The sequence below is a fragment of the Diceros bicornis genome, chromosome 28 (assembly GCF_020826845.1).
Source record: "Diceros bicornis minor isolate mBicDic1 chromosome 28, mDicBic1.mat.cur, whole genome shotgun sequence".
NCBI lineage: Eukaryota > Metazoa > Chordata > Mammalia > Perissodactyla > Rhinocerotidae > Diceros > Diceros bicornis.
Window position 1 is genome coordinate 40,413,624 of NC_080767.1, and position 17,936 is coordinate 40,431,559.

General features: G+C 57.1%; 2 protein-coding genes across 3 annotated transcripts in view; one reads left to right on the forward strand and one right to left on the reverse strand.

The window, feature by feature from the left end:
- Window positions 1-144: 144 nt before the first annotated feature.
- On the reverse strand, window positions 145-9,507 carry REXO4 (REX4 homolog, 3'-5' exonuclease). Of its 2 annotated transcripts, XM_058524419.1 has the most exons (9): window positions 9,188-9,507; window positions 7,360-7,465; window positions 7,107-7,287; window positions 5,757-5,894; window positions 5,350-5,543; window positions 4,927-5,015; window positions 3,012-3,086; window positions 1,930-2,004; window positions 145-1,214 (listed from the first exon to the last, which is right to left on the reverse strand). In XM_058524419.1, exons 2-9 carry the CDS (start codon window positions 7,412-7,414, stop codon window positions 1,095-1,097), a joined length of 927 nt encoding a protein of 308 aa, XP_058380402.1. In that variant the 5' UTR covers window positions 7,415-7,465; window positions 9,188-9,507; the 3' UTR covers window positions 145-1,094. The 2 variants fall into 2 exon arrangements, with proteins under 2 accessions (XP_058380402.1, XP_058380401.1); XM_058524418.1 differs by having other exon boundaries at window positions 7,107-7,465; window positions 9,188-9,505.
- Window positions 8,889-17,936, forward strand: part of ADAMTS13 (ADAM metallopeptidase with thrombospondin type 1 motif 13) — a 37,111-nt gene continuing 28,063 nt past the window's right edge. Inside the window, exons 1-4 of the mRNA XM_058524686.1 lie at window positions 8,889-8,912; window positions 9,055-9,793; window positions 14,524-14,766; window positions 16,981-17,120. Of these exons, the coding sequence (XP_058380669.1) occupies window positions 8,889-8,912; window positions 9,055-9,793; window positions 14,524-14,766; window positions 16,981-17,120 (1,146 nt within the window). The remainder of the gene's footprint in view (window positions 8,913-9,054; window positions 9,794-14,523; window positions 14,767-16,980; window positions 17,121-17,936) is intronic.

The window sequence follows — 17,936 nt, forward strand, 5'->3', positions numbered from 1 at the left end:
GCCCAGGGGTAGGGCTGGCCAGTGGCCGATTCTGCAGTCTATACAAACCTCAGCCCTGGCTGGAACAGGTGGCAGCAGTCAGCCACAGCAGTCCTTCTAGACCATTCCAAATGAGGGAAAGAAACAGCCTCTGCAAGCTCCATCTCAAGTAAAAGCCTGCATTTGTGAAATAACATCCGCAGTGGGTTTGGACCTTTTTTGTACCCCCCTCAGGCAGTTCGGTGAAGCCACGGGGTCTGTGCATTCCACTCAGTGCAGCTGGCTGCCCCCCACCCCGTTCTCGGAAAGACCCTCACCCCTGAGCCCAGCCGCCCACGGGAACCCAGCGGCTTTTCCAGCTCAATGGCCCAAGGTCAGCATGTCCGTCCTGGACGGGGAGAGGCACCCGTTTCCGGGAATAACATTGTCACCGTGCTCAGGCAGCCTGCGCCTCACATCGCCACGCTGCGGGCTCTGACTTGGGTTTAACTTGGCGGGTGTGGGGAGTGAGGAAGGCACGCCCGCCCTCAGAAAGTCTCTCCAAGTCCAAGGGGGGGCTACAGAAAACTCTTCAGTGAGGCTGCAGCTGGGCTAACCGCAGACACCTGGTCCGGGGCCCCTCCAGTCCAGAAGAGTTCTTTACATCGCTCAAGGCGATGGAGGGAACGAGGCCTCCTTAGAGGAAGCGCTGAAGAGCCAGTGGACAACTGGGTGCTTCCTGCCCTGGGACCCGGTGAACCCCAGCGAAGCCCACCTCCACGTCCACGGTGACAGCGCAGGGCAGGCACAGCACCGACTCCCCATGTGCATTCCCACTTGAGTCCCGCCACCCCGGACTCCTGGCTGCGCCCAGGACAAACACCCCTGACTCCGCCGGCTGTGTCCCTGCCCACACTGCCCGTCCCCTCTGCGAGTGGGACTAGGTCTTAGATCATAAAATCAGAAGGAAGAAAAAGTTCTTCTCAGCAGCATGCATGCTCCCATGCCCCTGCTGCCATGATTTTGAAAATGTTTCGACAGAGTTGCTGCTCTGGGCAGATTTGGTCACAACTGCCTGTGGACGGAGACACTGCCACAGGGCGGTGGGAGGGACGGCACTAGCAGCTGGGCTCTCACTAGGCGTCGTCACTGCCGGCATCTGGAGCGGTGGCTGCGGGGCGCCTGTCTGGGGCGACGCTCTCCCAGTCCTTCTTCACCATGATGTACAGTCTCATTGCTGCCTGGGCATCCTGAATCTAGGTGACACGGAACACCACCCTGGCTGTCCCAGCTGGTGACAAGCATGGCCATGTGCCAGGCAACCCCACCGTTACCGAGCCCTAGCGCCAGATGTGGGAGGAGCGAAGGAGAAAACCGAGCAGAGCAGCAGCCAGTGCTGTGATCCTCACTGCACCTCTGCGACTCGGGGCTCCCCTTACGGAGAGGAAAGGAACCCACAGAAGCAAAGGGACAGACATGCTGCCTCGTGAGGGGCACGAGACAGCAAACATCAGGAATGCAGACGGGGGGATGACGGGCTCTGAGCTTCGTGCTCGGGCACAAGACAAAGGGCAGAAAGAGCCTAGGGGGCTGACAGCCACCATGCAGTGGGGGCTGGGTTCCATGGGCCTGCGACCTGGCGCCAACACTCCTCAGCCCCATCACCAGGGCCTGTCGCCGCAGGCCAGGGCCACCGCGTCCTAGAGGGCCTTCAGTCTAGACTGGGGACTTCTTCCCAAACATTTACAGTATAGTTTTTTTGTGTTAAGTGTTAATTAGTTAAACATAACCATTTAGAATCTAGTCAACACTGTGTAAGCCTGCTGTGTCATTTCACGTTTTATGGACCAGCAGCCTCTTAGAAAAGAAGTCACTCAGGCCCCACTGTGTTTGCCCTCAGTGACAGTGCCTCGCATGTGACGTCAGGGGTGGCCCCCAATCCCAAGGACTGTCACCCCAGGACAGACTCACCGAGCAATGCTCCGCCTGCTGCACCCTGATCCCCAGGATTTCCTCTGCAAGCAGCTTCAGGGATGGCCTTCCACTCTGCCAGGGGAGAGGGGACAGCACACAGCCGGGCTGGGGCGAGGCCTTTGCAGGCTCTGTGCAAGCGGGGGGTGCTGCCCCAGGCTGGGGGTGTCGCCTACTGAGCCCCAACCCCAGTGACCTGCAGTGTGCCCTCCAGTGGCAGCCCCATGGCAGTGAGGGCTGGCGACACCCTGTTAAGCCCTGGAGGAGGGCCGGGGAAGGAGCCTGCATCTCTGCCTTCCAGCCTCGGCCTCCCTGCTCATTTCAAGAGGGGAGCTTGCCCTCGGCCCCTCTGGATCACAGAAATCAGAAAGTAGACATAACCTGCCCTCAGTCACACTAACTTTTAGGATTGCCATTTAGCAGAACTCTACATTTTCTTTTCAGATTCCCTTTTATTTATTTTTATTTTTTCCCCCAAAGCCCCAGTAGATATTTGTATGTCATAGCTGCACATCCTTCCAGTTGCTGCATGTGGGATGCGGCCCCAGCATGGCCGGAGAAGCGGTGCGTCAGTGCGCGCCCGGGATCCGAACCCAGGCCGCCAGCAGCAGAGCGTGCACACTTAACCTCTAAGCCACGGGGCCGGCCCTCCCTTTACTTTTTTTTTTTTTGAGGAAGATCGGCCCTGAGCTAACATCCATGCTAATCCTCCTCTTTTTGCTGAGGAAGACCGGCTCTGACCTAACATCTATTGCCAATCCTCCTTTTTTTTTCCCCGTAAGCCGCAGTAGATAGTTGCACATCTTTCTAATTGCTGTATGTGGGACGCGGCCTCAGCATGGCTGGAGAAGCGGCGCGTCGGTGCGCGCCTGGGATCCGAACCTGGGCTGCTAGTAGTGGAGCACGTGCACTCAACCGCTAAGCCACGGGGCCGGCCCCCCTCCCTTTGCTTTTAAAGGTTAAAAAGCAAAGCAAAACAAAACACCTTTCGCCAATAGGTCAGCTACCAGGCACCAGAACCAGCCATCACATGAACCTCACGAAACAGCTACCACATGCGGAACCACACTTATTTTAAATACCTGCACGTGACTCTTAAAAGGTTTGTATTTCTGAGTGTCCCGGATCTTCTTTTTTGGGTGATCTAGAAACAGCACCTAGAAGAAGATATAGTGACGGTCATTTTCATTTCTAGTTTGTAGTGGTAGAAACCCTTGGTGTCAAATAACCTCTTACAAAGAATTCCAATGTATAAAACACATGAATAAAAAAAGGTACTGACGGGAGTCTGAACTTCTGAAGGAAAATACCACACTAAAGATGAGCTCAACAGTAAGACCTACACTGATAAAAACACAATCTTGAACCCGGGGAAGTAGGAGACAGTCACCAATTAACCAGCAACCAATTTATCCCATATTTTAAGTTGGTGTTGCACAGAAAGGAAGTCAGGAATGAGAAGAGAATTTAACAGCTCATCTCAGGACCTCAGCACAGTCTTCAGGAGAGGTTTAAGCACGAGTCTGCCCAAGTTACCAGGGATGCAACAGGCATGAGGAGGGAGCACGAGCTAACGGGGTGGCCTGAGGTGAGAACGTTTATGATACAATGCACTTCGGTGGGCAGACTTGTTAGTTTTTAATAGCTCAAAATTTATCTTAAAAGGCAATTAAAGGGGCCGCCCCGTGGCTTAGCAGTTAAGTGCGTACGCTCTGCTGCTGCCGGGCTGGGTTCAGATCCCAGGCGCGCACCGACGCACCACTTGTCCGGCCATGCTGAGGCAGCATCCCACATACAGCAACTAGAAGGATATGCAACTATGACATACAACTATCTACTGGGGCTTTGGGGAGAAGAAGGGGAAAAAAGGAGGAGGATTGGCAATAGATGTTAGCTCAGGGCCGGTCTTCCTCAGCAAAAAGAGGAGGATTAGCATGGATGTTAGCTCAGGGCTGATCTTCTTCACAAAAAAGAAAAAAAAAAAGGCAATTAAGACCAACATTTAGCGGTCCTTGAAACATCTAAGGACACTAGGGTTCCATGGAACACTGTTTGAAAAGCCCCCGCCCAGGAAGGATAGTCTCCCATTCTGCCTGCCTCGCGGTTCTCATCAGAACAGGTGGGTCAGTGGCCGGCCCCGTGCCGTAGCGGTTAAGTGCGCACATTCTGTTGCTAGCAGCCCGGGTTCAGAGGGCGTGCACCGATGCACCACTTGTCACACCATACTGTGGCGGCGTCCCACGTAAAGTGGAGGAAGATGGGCACGGATGTTAGCCCAGTGTGAGTCTTCCTCAGCAAAAAGAGGAGGATTGGCATGGATGTTACCTCAGGGCTGATCTTCCTCACACAAAAAGAATTAATAATAATAATAATCAAAAAAAAGAACAGGTGGGTCAGTTCTGCCCACGCAGAGACCCTAAAAGAGCAGAGGCTGGAGGCCACACCCTCTGGGGCACTGGAAGTGACCCTCGAGCTCGCCCACTGCCCACTGTGCTGGCCATGACGGGCCGGCCTGTGCGAGGGAGACAAGGGGGGCCCTGACTGCCTGCCCAGTGGCCCTGAGGGAATGGCCGCCAGGGAATACTTCCCGACAGAAGGGGCTCTGACCTCAGACGAGCACAGTTCCTGCCCGCCGGGTGAAAGCCACAGAGGCAATGCCTGGCTTTGTCCATGTGGCTGTGCTAGAGCCGTGGGCACCTGGCATCAGGCCCGGGTGTGCACCAGCTCTGCATGCTGGCACCGTGGCACGTCACCTAACTCACGGAGCCTCAGTTTTACCACCTGTGAACACCTCAGCCCCCTTTAGGGAACTGAATGAGACCTCTGTCGTGTAAGATGCCTAGCATGGCTCCAGAAGGCAGTACCTCACTAAGTGGTACCTGACAGTGTTAGAGAGGATTCCCAACACGGGGCACAAGTTCACTACAACCCCCGCCCCCCGCCGTGACGTGCATGTAGACGGCACAAGGGTGGGCAGCAGGCACGGAAGAGCAGTACCTTTAAATCGTTGTGCAGTGCGTGTCCAACCAGAATGCGGCCCTTCAGCATGTCTGCCACTTCCTTCTGAACAACTTCAAATTCCTCTCCTGAAAATCCACACCAAGAAGTGGTTTGTGATGACACGTCAATCACAGTCGTTCTCTGAGAGGGACCTCCCACCTCTGGTCAGACCTGAGACGGGGGGTCAGCTGAGATTCTGATCCGGGAAGGGGCGTCAACTACGCCCAGGCTGCCCCACCCCCAGGGAAAGGCGCCAGGCCTAGTGAGGAAGACAGGACAGCGCTGAAAACCACCCCCAGGGGGTGTGACTGTCAGGACTCCCACTATGCTGACTGCTCCGGACCAGAACCGGGAACGAAAGGGAGAACTCGGGCCCAGCTACTGCCTGCCCTCTATAGCCGTGAGCTGTGCGGGACCCACCCTGCCGGAGGTGCTCGGGCCGTATCCCGCTGACCGCCGTCCTGTAGTCAGTCACCGGCTGGGTGGGCTTGACGTACTTGTCGTAAACACACTTCCCATACTGATTCACAATGGACACGCGGGCAGCGATGCTCTCCTCCCCATTGGGGCCCACGCCCACCATCTCACAGTCCATGGCTAAGGCTCTCGTCAGGCTGAGGGGAACCAAAGGCTCCAGGTTAATCAACACTGCAGGATCCGGGAATCGGCACCAAAAGCTCCCCGCCCATCACCACATCACGTGACCAAACTCTATGTGGTCTCAGGTCTTACCAGGACACTGGAAGGTGTCTGCCCAATCCAACCTTCCCGAACCCCGGCCCTCTAAGGCTGAACGCGCCCGAGGGCCCACGCCCAGCCCAGCATACCCGCCGAAGGCCTGCTCCTTCACCAGCGTGACGCTCCTCTCACTCTGTCCCAGCTGTTTTCTTGCGATCTCTGCTGCCTCTGGGCCGATGGCCGCTTCGATATCTGCCGGGTCGACATCATCAAACCAGATGTCTTCCCTAAAAAGCAGAGAGGAGATGGGCTGCACACGCTGCTCAGCGGAGTCTGCTCCTCACAGCAGCCGGGCCCAATGCCCTCCCGCTGGCCCAGTAGCTCCCGCTATTCTCATCGTTTTGGCTCTTTCCTTTCTCATCAGAAAATACGTTCATTACCCAAATTTAGGAACTAGGGATAAACCCAGAGAATATACAATAGAAATATACAGCCCACTACCTGGGTATAAAGACTGCTACTGTTTTCAATTACAAAAGTAACACCTTCACTGTCATACATTTAGGGAACACAGATGAACACAATGACCACACAACGGAAACACAGAGTGCCGCCCCGAGGGGTAAGGACTGCTGGCCCCTTCCCCTCGAGACCCCCATACTTGGAAGCCCACACAGAGACGTCAATTTCTGCCTGGGGAATTCTGTCTTTCGGGCTCAGCTTCAGTGTCATGTCCTTAGACACCTCTTCCTGAGCCCACTGAACGGACACGCCCCTCCGGCTGTTTGCTCCCAGCCTCACCGGACCCACCCTGACCACACTTAGGGAACTACTGAAATCATTTCAGTTTACTGTCCCTCCCCTGCTCGACTACCAGCCTCAAGAGGGAGGGACCCATTGTAACTGCTCTCTCTCCAGAGTGCGTGCCTGGCACAATGACACACGAGAGGCAAACTGTTCTTCCTGCAACCTTCAGCAACCATGTCCTCAACACCAGGCGACAAGCCGCCAGCCTGACTTACAAACATGCCACCTCCAGGTGAGCCATTCAGGGCAGCCACTGACTCCTGGTCCTCCCATGTGAGTGAGCATCACAGGGTTTGTTGAGTAACTGCCAGGCGCTGAGGCAGCACATCCCATCTCACAGACCCCTCACAACACCACAGATGACCACACTGAGGCTCAGGGGATGGCAGGAACTTGCCCCTAACCACCCAACTGGCAAGACGCAGGAATCAGTGTCAAACTCAGGTCTTCCTGGCTTCGGCATCCATCATTCCGAAATCTTTACTGGGGGCCTGCTGAGTGCCACACTGTTCCAGACCCCGCCCGCATCATGCCTACATTCTAGGCAAACAAAGAGCACCAGGGTGAGAGGATGGAGGGGCTGCGGGAGGGGCCACTGGCCTCAGCCTCCTTGAGGAGACAGGCCCTGGTCACTGGGACTTTGTTCTCAGGGACAAGATGACCACCAGCTCGGGCAGACCTCCAGGACTTACTCAGTGGGTGGGGCTGGAGTCAAGGCTGCAGCCGCCTCCTTAGCTTTCCGCTTCTTATGCTTGATGTCCCCTTGAGTCGGAGAAATGTCACCATTTGTCCTTTTCTTGGTCCCTTTCTCACTGTGCTCTGCTCGGCTGGCCTTTGTGGGAGGTGCTGGCACCTTCCTGTTCCTCAGAGATCCTGAAGGAGCAGAGCCCCCGCTGGCTGCATGGTCTGTTTTTTCTGTCCCCATCTCATCTCTCTTAGCTTTACCTGGGCTGCCTTCTCTGTTTTGTTGGATAACTTTGGGCTGCTTTTTGGAATCCATCTGAGAGATAACAAGAGGCTTTTCCAGAGCCTGTGATTTTTGCTTCAGCAGCTATGGGACCCAAAATAAAACAGAGGACACATTTTAATTTGGAAACCATGCACAAGAGATTGAAAAAACTTATATGCATACATATATGTATGTACATACACATATACACACACACACACACAGACACACACGTCAATCACATCTACATATACTTCCCACTAGCATCACTGAAATTCATTTTCAAACGGTTTGGAATAGGCCTTTTCTCACCGTCACCTGTAAGTCACTTGTGGTGAACGATTTTCTTTGCTTCTTGCATTACAATGCCTAAATTGACACCTGCTCCCTCATTCCTACAAAATTTCAAACTCATGTTCTACTTAAGTACCTCCTGAAAGTCTGAATAGACTACTTCACTCTGAGCACGGGGCGATGATATGCAACCTGTTTTCACTTTTCTAGGTAATCGAGAGTTCATTCTAGAGTTACTTCCCTCAGAGCTTAGGCCAACAAGCTGGTGCAGAGAAACTACTTCCTTTACAAGATTTCTTGGTTTGCTTACTGCTGTGAGGGTCTCAGGAAGAGACAGGGGTGTGTTCAACGGCAAGTTTTTTTCTAGAGGTGGCTGAAGAACTGTCAGCAGCCCTACCTCTGCTGTCACACGAGGAGGACTCTCTGAGGTCTTCCAGCCCAACCTCCTCTGTGCTCACGTCCCCAGCGCGGCTGTTCTCAACCTCAGTTAAGAGCTGGGGACGTGGCAACCAGCGGAGAGATGATGAGCTGGGTTTCTAACGACCCGTTCCCGGGATATGCAAAGAACAGAAGGATTTACTTTCTCGTACGAACAAGAGAGAAGTCAAGGTTTTCCCCCCAGTATACATGCTTTCCACTCACTCCATTTTGCTTTACTCTCTTGAGAAAGAGGGAGATTGACAGAAATCACACACAACTCTGGAGTGCCAGGTGTCACCGGGCCCATTTGTCAAGACAGAAAAAGTACGGGGACTCCCCACCCTACGATATCGGGCCGCGTTAAGAGGCTCTTCTCTGTTCTCTTGCTCACCCTGAAGCTCCGTAACAGACTCCAGAAAACCGGAGAAGAGACTTTAAAGGTCAGCAGGAGCAAAGAGCAAAACCTCACGCCTGTGTGACTCTGCACCCCAGTATGCCGTTTACTGGCTCTGCCACACCGGGCCAAGTCCCTTAAGCTCCCTGCCTCCATTTCCTCACCCCAAAAACAGCGATAATAAGGGCAGCTACCTCCAAGGGAGGGGGGAGAATTTAGAGCGAAGCACCAGGAACAGCACGCAGCAGAGGAACCACTCCCTAGGTACCGGCCACGACGCCCAGAAAGGCAGGTACCACTCGGCATGCAGAGCAGGGACTCGGGCGTCAGACTCCCGGTCCTGCCCACCCGCTGCAATCTTGGGTAATTTATTCAACCTTTGTGGACCGGTGTCCTCGCCCCTAAAACGGAGATGACATGGGGCTCTACCTCACAGTGCTGGTAGGGGGGTTAAACAAGAACCCACAGGCAGATCCCAGGGCAGCGTCCGCACGTTTTAAGAGCTGTCACCAACCTTTACCAACGTAAAAACCGTCGGTCCTGCTATTCTCCTCTACCCACGAGTTCGCGACCCCCTCAACAGGCCGCCGGTGCTGCAGGCGGCTCTGTGGACGAGGTTTTCACTGCAGTCCGCCCGCACAGCTCCCTCCGGGCCCCGCGTCTCCCCTTTTGGAGCCGCGGTGACGGGCAGGGCGCGCCCGCGGGCCCAGCCTCACCTCCCGCAGCGCCTTCCAGTTCCGGGAAAACTCTTCCGCAGCCGCGGGAGGCCGCACGACAGCGCCAGCGGCGCCTCCCGGCCTCCCGCTTCCTTCCCGCGCCTTGCCGTTCCGGGATCTCTTCTTGTTCTTCCTCTTCCGAGAGAGCTCCTCGACCAGACCAGTCCCAGCCGCGGGGCCCCCCGGGGCGGCGGTCTCGCCGCCCCCGGCCCCGCCCCGCGCGGGGACCCTCGGGCCCGACCCCGGAGCGCGGCGGCTACGCCGGGGACGGCCACCAGGGCCCCCCGCCCGCCCCTCGCCCGGCCCGCGCCCCGCGCCCATTCCCAGCGCGCCGCCCGGCCCCGGACGGCTCGGCCCGCACTTCCCGGCGGGCGCGACCCCGGCCTCCCGGACCCTGGAAGCGACCCCGGAAGCACCCCGCTGCGTGTCGCCGCACGTGCGCCCCAATCCCCGGAAGTGCTCGCCTCTCCCCCACCGGCTGGAAACCAGGCCCTCGCCTCAGGTTCCGCACGACCGGGAGCAAGGCGGGGCTCTTCGTCCGCATGGGAAAAGGGCCGACACCTCAGCGAGCGGCGTCCGGGGTCGGCGACCTAGGGCCGGGTTGGGGTAAGCCCGGGATCTCACCGAGATGCTAAAGCGGGGTGAGAAACTAGGCGCCGGAAGGGGACTGGGGGGCCGCTGTCGGTGTAGCACCGGGGCTGGGCCGGCAGAGCGCGGGGCGCCGGCGGCCGCAAGGGGGCGCTGGGCGGCCGGGCCTGGAAGAGCCGGGGCCACTCCCACCCCGCCGGCCTCACCTTCAGCGTCGCTCGGGTGTCTTCCCCATGCAGGGGGAAACTGAGGCCCAGGGGCGGGGAGGAGGACCCCAGGTAGCACAGCCTGGTTTGCCAGGGCGTGGGCTGCAGAGGCACTTCAGCGATACCCGATGATGATACTAAAGCATCCTAATAATTGTTGTATAGTATGGTAACAACAGCTGTGGACAGGTTTTGGGACGCCTCTCTCTGGTCTAACGGGCGCATCTAGCAAGCACCCTGCGTGGGCTTTAAGTCAGTACAATAAAGTCCGTGCTGTCCTGTGAAGCCGCCGTGCAGGCCATCTTCAGCCGGCGTCAAATGACCTTGAACCCCACACCTCATGACCAAAGACGCCAGCTGGGCAGACCCACAGCAGGAAAGATAAAGGGTACCTCGCTCTCACGTCCCCAGCTGTGTTTCTTAGAGATGGAGGGAATAATCACGACTCTGGTCCTGGCCTCCCTCCACACATGGATAAGGTCAGCATCTCCCAACTTGTTTGATGTACAAACAAGGAGTTCTTGTTTATGTCACCTTCACCATAAATCTAGAGAAAAGCCCAGATGTACTCCACCCTTTATTTTTCCTGACATATATGAAATCTAGCTGTGAGTTGTTTTTCTTCTCCTCTTCCCTGCACATGCACTGTTTGTGAAAGAGACGTACGCTCACACCCCTTGGAGCAGTCCCATCAGAGCATCTGCTGAGCTGTTTCCCCGGGTTTGAGCTCCTCACGCTGACTATTGAATAAAGTCCTCCACTAATGTCACCTAGGCTCTTGATTTCAGTCGACACAACAATAATAATAAATTGCTAGCACACCACACCTGGCCCTGACAGTACCTCGATAAACCACAGAGAGGAGGCCTCCACTTCCCTAAGTCTTCCATCTGAGAGTCTGTGTGTGTGTGGGTGTGGGGGCTTCAGAGAAAGACAGATAACACGCCAACAACACAATTATGATAGCAGTAACTGCCATGAAGATGATAAAATGGGATGTGGTGGTAGAGACTGGTGATGAGGTATCGAGGGGTAAGGTTACCAAACAAAATGCAGGATACCCAGAGAAATAGGAATTTCAGATAAAGAATAATTTTTAATATAAATAAATATGCCCTGTGCAATAGTTGTAGTATTGGGGGCATATTTATACAAAAAATATTGTTTTTTATCTGAAATTCAAATTTAACTAGGTATCCTGATTTTTATTTTCTAAGCGTGGCAACCCTGCCTGGAGGGGCCACTTAGATGGGGTCATGAGCGAAGGCCTCTTGGAGAGGAGACACTTAAGCTGAAACTTGAATGTGAAGATCAAGGCTCAGAGGGAACAGCAAAGCATTTGACGTATTTGAGGAATGGGAAAAGGCTGGTGTGGCTAAAGCTCTGTAAGCAAAGGGAAGGCAGTTAGAGAGGCAGGCAGAGGGATGGGCAGGGGCCAGATATGGATTACAGAGCCTTGGGGGCTACAGGAAGGACTTTGGACATTTTATTCTAAGGGCAAAGGGGAGCCATCAATTATTATTATTTTTTGTGTGTGTGAGGAAGATTAGACCTGAGCTAACATCTTCGCCAACCCTCCTCTTTTTGCTGAGGAGGAGGTTATAATCCTGTGCTAATATCTGTGCCCATCTTCCTCCACTTTATGTGGGACACCGCCACAGCATGGCTTGACAAGCGGTGCGTTGGTCCACACCCGGGGTGGGAACCCCGGGCTGCCAAAGTGGAGTGCGTGCACTTAACCACTGTGCCACCGGGCCGGCCCTGCCATCGATTATTTTAAAGCTGGGGAGTGATGCAGTCTGACTTGAGTTTTTTAAAGATCACTGTCCCTCTGTGTGAGAAATGGGATGGGGAGGGAAGTGAGGGAGGAAGCGGGGAGACCAGTTAGGAGCTGGTCACAGATGCCCAGGCCAGCAATGGTGCAGCTGGATTAGGGCAGTTTGTCGGTTTGGGTCGCCAGAAAGCAGTCACAGAGTCGGAATTAGGCATGCACAACCTGTGCTGAGTGGAATGCCTATGAAAGATAATGGGGAATCCCAGACCCCATGCAGTGCTGACACCTGTGCGAGCAAAGTGGATTGGCCCTGAATGGATGGATAGGTGCGTCCTTCCTGATAACAGAGGATGGACGAGAAGGGGGCAGGTGGGGAACCAACAGCCATCCCCATGCTAGCCATCAGCTGAGTTGGGGGGAGGCGTCCTGGAGGTGTGAGGGAGTGGGAAATAGTGCTTTGGAGAGTGTGACTGAGAACGTTCCAGGAGGTGGAGTGGACTGCCAGGTGGCCTGTGATGCTGAGTGCAGCGTGGTGCCACCAGCCTGGTTCTTTGACTCTGTCCAGCCGGTGCAGGCACAGAAGAGGTGATAGCTGAGTGGGAGGGGATGAGGCAGAGGAGTGTTTGCCAGGGAGTGAGGGTGGTGGGGGCCTGGAGTCTGCAGTGAGTGGGGAGGGGAATGAGGACAGGAGAGTGGGGACAGGTTATAGAAAACAGGGGTGTCAGGAGAGGAGAGCAGGTTGTCTGAGGCCGGAATGGTGGTGCCTTTGGTGCAGCCTCTCATTAGTCAGGGGAGAGCCAGCCCTCAGTGGCAGCATTCAGCATGAATCCACAGCTCCAGATCCCTAGTCTGGTGCTCCCTCCTCCAGACTGGGCTACTTGGCCCAGCCCCATCCCAGGATGCAGGCTCCAGTGGGGGTGCTCTGAACCAAGGACCAGCCCAGTGCAAGGCCCAGGTTGCAGCAGGAGGAGCCTGCAGGCCACCCATCCCGACGGCCCTAGCTCTGGGAGGAAGCTCGCAAGAGTAAACATAGCCTGATCATCCCACCCACCCAGCAGGGTCTGTCACATTCCACACCAACTAGATTTCCAGTCACCACGGCTCTTTTCCCTCTGCCAGCTGGCTTTCCTAAGGATGAGCGAGCTTAAGCCCTGGGGACGATGCATACGGGGAATTCTCACTTCTGCCTTCCTTCTCCTGGGCTGCTGGGGGCTCTCCGATTTCCAGCAGGTGGGTGAATCTACACGAGCCGGTGTCAGGGACCTAGGGTGGGAATCTGAGCTCTTCTGGGTGCTGACGGCAGGTTCTCTGGGAGAGAGGGGGTGCCAAACAGCCCTTGGGCAGAGTGGGGGTGTTCTTTTGGCTTCCAGGTTTGCACTGGGCAGAGGAGTCTGAGCTGGGGTTCAGGGGATGAAGTGTGCTCACTGAAGAAGGCATTGGCCTCTCAGTCCTGCCCACTCATCTGGTGAAGCACAGACACTGTCTAACCCGTGTGGTGTCTCTGCCTCTCCATCCTCCATTTCTGGTCCCCTCCCTCCTTGCCCCTCTCCCACCTCCCTTCTCCCCCGTCCTCCTCTCTCCTCACTTGTCCTGTCTCGCAGATTTTTCTCCAGGCTTTGGAACCAGAGGAAGGGACTTCTTACTTTGGCCCTGATGCTACCTTAAAAGGTACTTGTCCTGGAGCCTTCTGAGTGCCGGCGGGGGGATCTCACCGTTGAGTCAGAGCCTGGGACTTTGGTGGCTCTGCTGGGAGGAGTCAGAGCGGCTGCCATCACCCCTGTTAATTAACTCCGTTACTTCCTGCCGAGTAGATAAAATCTGGTCTGGGTGTTCTGGACGGAGCTGGGGTTCTGACCCCGGGGATTCTGCTCTGTATTTCAAGGGAATGGTTACTAATTAGCTGGGCCTTCTGCCCCTGGGCCTCCGTTGGGCTGACTGATTCTCAGGGGCTCTTGTGGTTTCTGGCCTGCGTGTAAATATTTATTTCTTCTGTGAGAAGCAAGATAGGCGCTGGGTCAAGCTCCAGCCAAAGCCGTTTCCCCATCGCTCGGGGACCACGTCTGTGGACTTCTCCAGGGTGCCGGCCCCTTTCCAAGCAGGGCCATTGGTGACTTTGATCAAAAAGCTGGTGGGGACCAGAGGCAGGGCAGGCTAGGGGTCAGGGCGGAGAAAATTAGGGGATGTCCCACTTGTGACTGACTTCTCTGTGGTCTGGGTCAGATGCACACCGACCAGTGCCTGGGGCCATGCTCAGGGGCCAGGGGGACTGTGCTGGGGGGCCTGGGGCCGTGCTTGGTGTCCAGGGGGACCGTGCTGGGGGTCCAGGGGACCGTGCTGGGGGGCCTGGGGCTGACCCTGGGGAATGGAGGCCGAGAACTTGTGTATCACATACCCCAGGTCCCTTTAGCTCTGCCCTTCCTGGAGGGCTAGGAGACCATTGCCCGGGGTCCCTGAACCCTCTGGAGCTACCTTGGGGTGAGGGAGATGGGTGGAGAAGGACGGTGAGGCTGGCCTTGGGCTGCTGCTTTCCACAGAGGCTGCTCATGTACCCGCTTTGCCTGTCGGGGCTCGTGACATCACTCATGAAATACGTTCCGAGGCGAGGCTGCTGTGCTGGGCACTGGTCTGGCCCCCAGGCAAGACCCAGATTGGAGAGGCAACTTGCCGTCCACCACCCTGAGAGCTGGGACAACTTCGGGCCCCTCCCCAGGCAGGAGGACCTGGAGGGCTGAGTGGGGCTGAGTGAGGCGGCCTACTGTCTCCTGCAGTGCCCCGATTTGACGTGGCCCCGTTCACGTGCATGTGTGAGGACGGGCTCTGGGGGCCACCCTGCAGGGCCCCTCGCTGCTCCCTGAGCGTCCTGGGACAGCTCTTCACCTTCTCCTTCCGGCCCGAGCTGGGCGTCCTCGCTGCCTCCTTCAGCAGTGAGCTCATGGTGAACTCCTCCCTCAGGCTGCTGGGGAGGCCACCCCACCACTGCTTCACAGGAGGCCGCGCCTGGCTGCCCCCAGGTGCAGCGGCCAGGGCCACATACTGCTCGGGCCACTTGGTGAGTGGGCGCTCAGGCCGGCAACAGGGAGAGGTTGTGCTGGGGGTGTGGCTAGTGGGACCCCATGGTGTGGAGATGTCCTCCAGCCCCCTGCCACACAGCCAGATGCGTAGATCTTTGCCTAAAGTCAGATCCCGTGGGGCTGTGTTCCACGGAGGCTCAGAAAAGCCTGCTAGCAGGTGGCAGAGCCAGGTACAGACCCGGAGGACAGGGAATGAGAAGAAAGAGGGCTTCGCAGTCAGACCTCTGAGCTCAGACTCCAGCTCTGTCACTTAGCTCAGACGACCTCGGGCCAGTCGCTCGACCGGGTCTCAGTGTCTTCAACCGAGAAACCGTGAAGACAGCACGGGCCTCTTGGGTTATTGTGAGGACTGGTGTCACGTGTCCATGCAAAGTTTGTCACAATGCGTCACTCAACAAGCCAGAGCCATTTATATCATTACGCACGACACACAATGCCCCACCTGGTTCCTGGGTTGGGAGGCCCAGCCTGGGCCAGGACAGATGCCACTCAGGGTGGATCTGGTGACCGGCAGTGCTGTTCATTAGCACAGGTCTAGCTAGTCCCCGGAGACCCCCTCCATTCTCGTACACATGGGACTTTACCAGGCCCTGCAGACTGGGGCCTGAAGGCCGTGTGCATGGGGGGGATTGGAGTGTGGGCGGTAGGGGGGCTGGCAGCAGGTGGTGGGCAGTGAGCGCAGCCCCAGAAGGGTGTGGGTTCCTCTCTGTCCAGCAGAGATGGGCTCATGGATCCTGGACTTGGGGAGGAGCCCTTGGAGAGTGCTTAGGGCAAGCCCATGTCTGGTGCCATGACGGCCCAGAGAGGCCCTCTCCTGCAGCGGGGAGTGGGCTGTGTGTGCCAGCCTGCTCTCTCTTCTCCAGGAGGGCGACATCCTGGTGGGTGCAGACAGGCTCTGTGTCCAGCCAGTGAGGAGGCAGCACGGGGAGCTGGTGCCTCCCTGGGGCAGGCCCAGCCCCATTTGATCCACAGGCCCGCCCCTGCGGCCCCCATGGTCCCAGGGGTCCTCCAAGGTACAGCTCCCGGGGGAGGGAGGGTGGGCCACCATCAGGGACAGCTCTGGGGGAGGGACCAGCTCTCCCTGCTGCCCTGGTGCTGTGCAAATGGAGCCATCTTCTTTAGGATGCAGGGGAGTGCCTAGCTTACTGGACAGGCCAGGGGAGCATGTGGCCATCAACCGTACCCCCAGACTGTCTGCTAGGTGGACAGGTAGACCTCCCACCTGTGAACAGCCCTTCACAGTTTACGAAGCACGTTCACAGGCGGGTGCTGCTGAAGTCTGTGCCAGGCAGTGCAGTGGTGAGTGACTTTCCCAGGCTGCAGATGGGAACCCAGAGGCCCAAGAACAGGGAGTGGCCGCTCCAGGCTTACATGGGTGCAAGTAGGCAGTGTCTTGGGCTTTACTTGCCATCTTGGGGTGACCCCATTCTACAGCGTGTGCCCAGAGGGCCGTCTGGGGGGCAGAGCAGGCGCTTGGGGCTTTGAGGTGACCCGAAGACATAAAAGCCACACAACAGCTCCCTCCTGGGCCCCATGCTGCCTTCTGGCCCTTTCCCATGCCCTGAAATGCCCCATCACTAAGGGGACCCGGGCCCTTGGGGTGGGGTGAAATGAAATGTCTTGACTTGAGAAGGTCATTCTGCCGAGACCTGCCGCCTCTCCCGGTAGCTGGCCAGCCGCTGTCGGTTCTGACAGTCACAACATAAAGTGACCTGCGAGAGCGAGACCTTTCCACCCTCTGGGCGCGCTTATTCCTGAGGAGTTGAGACGACCAAAGTATCTTAAGTCAGTGCATGGATGTCTGAGGGAGCGGACACCTTGGGCACTGAGAGGCTAGCTCCAGGAGGGCAGGGAGGGGCTGTGAGAGGAGGGCACAGAGCAGGGCCTACTAGAGCCCACAGCCCCGGGCAGGCCTGCTCAACCAGCCCTCCCCGTGGGAAAGCTGAGGATCAAGCCCACCAACTCCCTACACCCCATAGTGGTAAGGGGCAGAGACGCGCCTCCCACTGTGTCTCCAAGCCCAGGAGCAAGGGTAATGGAGGGGCCTGGCCCTTGGGCCATGGGGGCCATAGGGATGGCTGACCAGGTGGCCAAGGCCATGTTTCATCTGTTTTCTAGAACCTTCCCTCTCAGCCCTGCCTCCTCCCTTGCCAGGCCGTCTTCCTTCCCGTCGCCTCCAGAGAAGGGCTGCCGGGAGCGTCCTGCACCTGGAGCTGCTGGTGGCTGTGGGCCCCGACGTCTACCAGGCCCACCAGGAGGACACGGAGCGCTATGTGCTCACCAACCTCAACATGGTGAGTGCTCATGTGGGGCGCTGACTCCACGGACGGACGGCGCTGGCCGCAGGGAGTGGGACTCAGGGATCCAGTGGGGCAGTGACTGTCCTCGGGAGCCTCTGGACACGTGCCCCACATGCGGGGCTTGTGGCAAAACGTCAGTGGGCTGGCTTATCTGGTAGTTTGAACTCAGTGGGTTGAGCTTGGGTGTAAACCTGAGGCTGGGGTCACGCGTGGGGCTCGGAGCCCCTGGAGTGGGGGAGGCATGGTCTGCTCTTTCCTTCCTCCTCCCACTCCCTCGCCTGGAGTGGAGGTGGGTGAGGACCGGGAACCCCTCTCCACTCCCTAGTGCACCCCACGGCCTCCTGCTACTTGGGTCCCTTCACCCAGGGGACCCTCAAGCCTGGCCTCTGCCCCAGTGTCCATTCGACCCATGGGAACCTCGGCCAGCACTGCCTGACACCCAGCGAGTGTGGCTGCCCCACCCTGGCCTCTCTCAAGTCCCTTCTTGCAGGCACCCCATCTCTGCGGGCCTCCCCTCCACCCAGCCTCCGGGGTAAAGGTTGGGCAGGACGCAGGACTGCACTAATCATTATCTCAGAGAGACAAGGAAACAGGTGTTGCAACAACCTCACGATCACGTGTAATTTCATGGACTGGATGAAACCCTGTGCCCAAGCTCTAGAGACTTCACTAATGAGACGCACACAATAAATGACTGTGCTCTAGGCTGCCAGGTAGGTCTCCACAATGTAAGGGGATTGATGCCACAAGCTCACCATCACCAGCCACAGTGCAGCAAAGTCAGACATGATAAGAAGAAACGTACACAAT